Below are 1,944 nucleotides of genomic sequence, written 5' to 3' on the forward strand. Positions count from 1 at the left end.
TCTGTTCTCGCTCGGCACCAACATTCGCAGCGATCAACTCGGTGAGGTCCGGCAGCGTATGATCATCGAGGCGCTTGGTCAGCTGCCAGAATATCACTTTCTGTGGAAGTTCGAGACCGACCTACAGCTCAACCTACCATCGAATGTTATGGTGCGGAAGTGGTTTCCACAGAACGACATTCTGGCCCACCGTAAGACCAAAGCGTTCGTGACGCACGCTGGACTGCTGAGCACACACGAAGCCGTGTGGTACGGGGTACCAATCGTGGGCATTCCGTTCATTACCGATCAGCACCGGGTAAGACAGTGCGGCAGTAGGCGAACCCAATCCTCTCAGTAGGCTTGACCCCACCTGGTTTTTCAGAATCTCGAACGTTGCGTTCGTAAAGGCGTGGCACGACGTGTCGTGTTTCAAACGATGAGCAGCGACAAGCTAAAGCAGGCCTTGCAGGATGTTTTGGAGGATCCCAAGTATCGCACCCGCATGGCGGCGCAGTCTGCACTGTTTCGCGATCAGCCCGAGAAACCGTTGGCACGCGCCGTCTGGTGGATCGAATGGGTCCTGCGTCACCCAAACGCGACGGAGCTGGAGTCGCCTGTGTTGAAGCTGGGATTTCTCAGAACGAATCTGGTCGACGTAGGCATCTTTCTGCTATGTATTCCGCTCGTTGGTGTGCTCGTGTTAATGAGACTGGTGCTGCGAACGGTAAGGCGACCGACGGTAACGACTGCGGGAGGCAAAAAACGGAATTGAAACGGCATAGTAGCAACAAAAGCATCAGATTACCGGGGTGCGGCAGGTGAAACCAATGGTTCAAACAATTCTGTGCGATGCAATTGAAGTTCATTATCTACAGACTGTCCCGAGTTCCCGACGTATAGAGTACTCTCGAAGGTTTCCAAGTACCAAGTGGCGGTCATCGTCCGCTACTAGTGGACGGCCAAAAGAGCAGTAGTGGCAGCCAAGTTCTTACGGTTCTCCACGTTCACATCCCAACTACGCATCATTCACGATGTCCTTCAGTGTTCTGCGAATCTTGACTGTGCTTACGTTGCTGCTGGTGGTTCCCTTCACGATGGCAGCAACCGTCTGTGGTATACGGTACTCTACTCAGCAAGTTTTGTATTGATCTAACCAGTTTAACTGGGTTAATTCAAGCCAGCTTCGCTCCAACCGCTTTCTGCGTATAATCCGGCGTGTCGGATGAAATGAGATCTTCGAAAAGGACAAACACCGGGCCATCTAGGAAGCCTTATCACCATAGAGACTGACAACAGCGATATCGCAATAAAATATCTTGCAACGTATTCCAAATAATGTTTTACACTCGCATGATTAGTTTTCGTGATGAACGATCGACCAAGTGATCTCCTTATGAGGCTATCATTCAATGGATTTACAGCAGCCTGTCGTGAAAGCTTCCCATGGTTATGACACTTGGTATTGTGACCCACGATGTGCTTTTTGAGCGAAACAGAGAAATATACCATATTTCTAGATAGTAGGAAGAACCAAGTTATGTTTGTCGCGAACTAGACGGAAGTAGATAACGAGGATCAGCCGACCGAGCTTATCACGATCTGGACCCGAGATTTGGGTCATAACCGCAGCAGCTGACAATGCTTATCAACGTGTGCCAGTCCAAGTGTCTGGTATCCTCCTGATCGATCATTACCTTATCAACTGTCGGAATGGGACGGATACTTGCAAAAGAACCGCCGCTCGAATGGCACGCTTCGGCAGGGATAGTTTGTATGGGTTAAAGTCCCCAGGGCATAGACGGTTCTCAAGGTTACTGCTCGTTAAACTCATTGGCGATCACACTGACCTACGGTGATCGTTTCAATTGATGCTCCGCATTGAAGTCCCCAAAACATGGTGCCTCCGTCCCAGCGTGTGTGTGTGCGTTAAATCAGTTTCGCCGGTCTGGTAGATATGTCCGA

The 1,944-nt window shown here is 50.3% G+C and overlaps 1 protein-coding gene across 1 annotated transcript; it reads left to right on the plus strand.

Moving 5' to 3' along the window:
- Window positions 1-58: 58 nt before the first annotated feature.
- On the plus strand, window positions 59-706 carry LOC128277052 (UDP-glucuronosyltransferase 2B15-like; the record flags this gene model as incomplete). The annotated part of the gene is made up of 2 exons (XM_053015503.1): window positions 59-298; window positions 365-706. Coding segments are annotated over exons 1-2 (582 nt in total), but the record flags the coding sequence as incomplete, so codon positions are not given.
- Between the last annotated feature and the right edge of the window lie 1,238 nt (window positions 707-1,944).

Source organism: Anopheles cruzii, unplaced genomic scaffold (assembly GCF_943734635.1).
Source record: "Anopheles cruzii unplaced genomic scaffold, idAnoCruzAS_RS32_06 scaffold03632_ctg1, whole genome shotgun sequence".
In the NCBI taxonomy this organism is placed as follows: Eukaryota; Metazoa; Arthropoda; class Insecta; order Diptera; family Culicidae; genus Anopheles; species Anopheles cruzii.